A 261-nucleotide genomic window follows, 5' to 3' on the forward strand; every position below is an offset into this window, starting at 1 on the left:
GCGCCCCGCCGCCGCCAACCACTCGGCGCCCCCGAAACTGGGGACCAAGCGGCTGCCCCAGGCCCTCATCGTGGGCGTGAAGAAGGGGGGCACGCGGGCCGTGCTGGAGTTCATCCGCGTGCACCCGGACGTGCGGGCCTTGGGCACGGAGCCCCACTTCTTCGACAGAAACTACGGGCGCGGGCTGGACTGGTACAGGTAAGGCGGGGCACCCTCCGCGCCGGTCCCCGCTGGGCTCCAGCCTCAGAGCCACCGCCTGGG

The 261-nt window shown here is 73.2% G+C and overlaps 1 protein-coding gene across 1 annotated transcript in view; it reads left to right on the forward strand.

Moving 5' to 3' along the window:
- Positions 1-4: 4 nt before the first annotated feature.
- HS3ST2 (heparan sulfate-glucosamine 3-sulfotransferase 2) overlaps positions 5-261 on the forward strand; it is a gene marked incomplete at its 5' end in the record, with an annotated part of 61,820 nt that continues 61,563 nt past the window's right edge. Inside the window, one exon of the mRNA XM_006912558.1 lies at positions 5-198. Coding sequence (XP_006912620.1) covers positions 5-198 — 194 coding nt within the window. The remainder of the gene's footprint in view (positions 199-261) is intronic.

The sequence above is a fragment of the Pteropus alecto genome, unplaced genomic scaffold (assembly GCF_000325575.1).
Source record: "Pteropus alecto unplaced genomic scaffold, ASM32557v1 scaffold15, whole genome shotgun sequence".
Classification (NCBI taxonomy): Eukaryota; Metazoa; Chordata; class Mammalia; order Chiroptera; family Pteropodidae; genus Pteropus; species Pteropus alecto.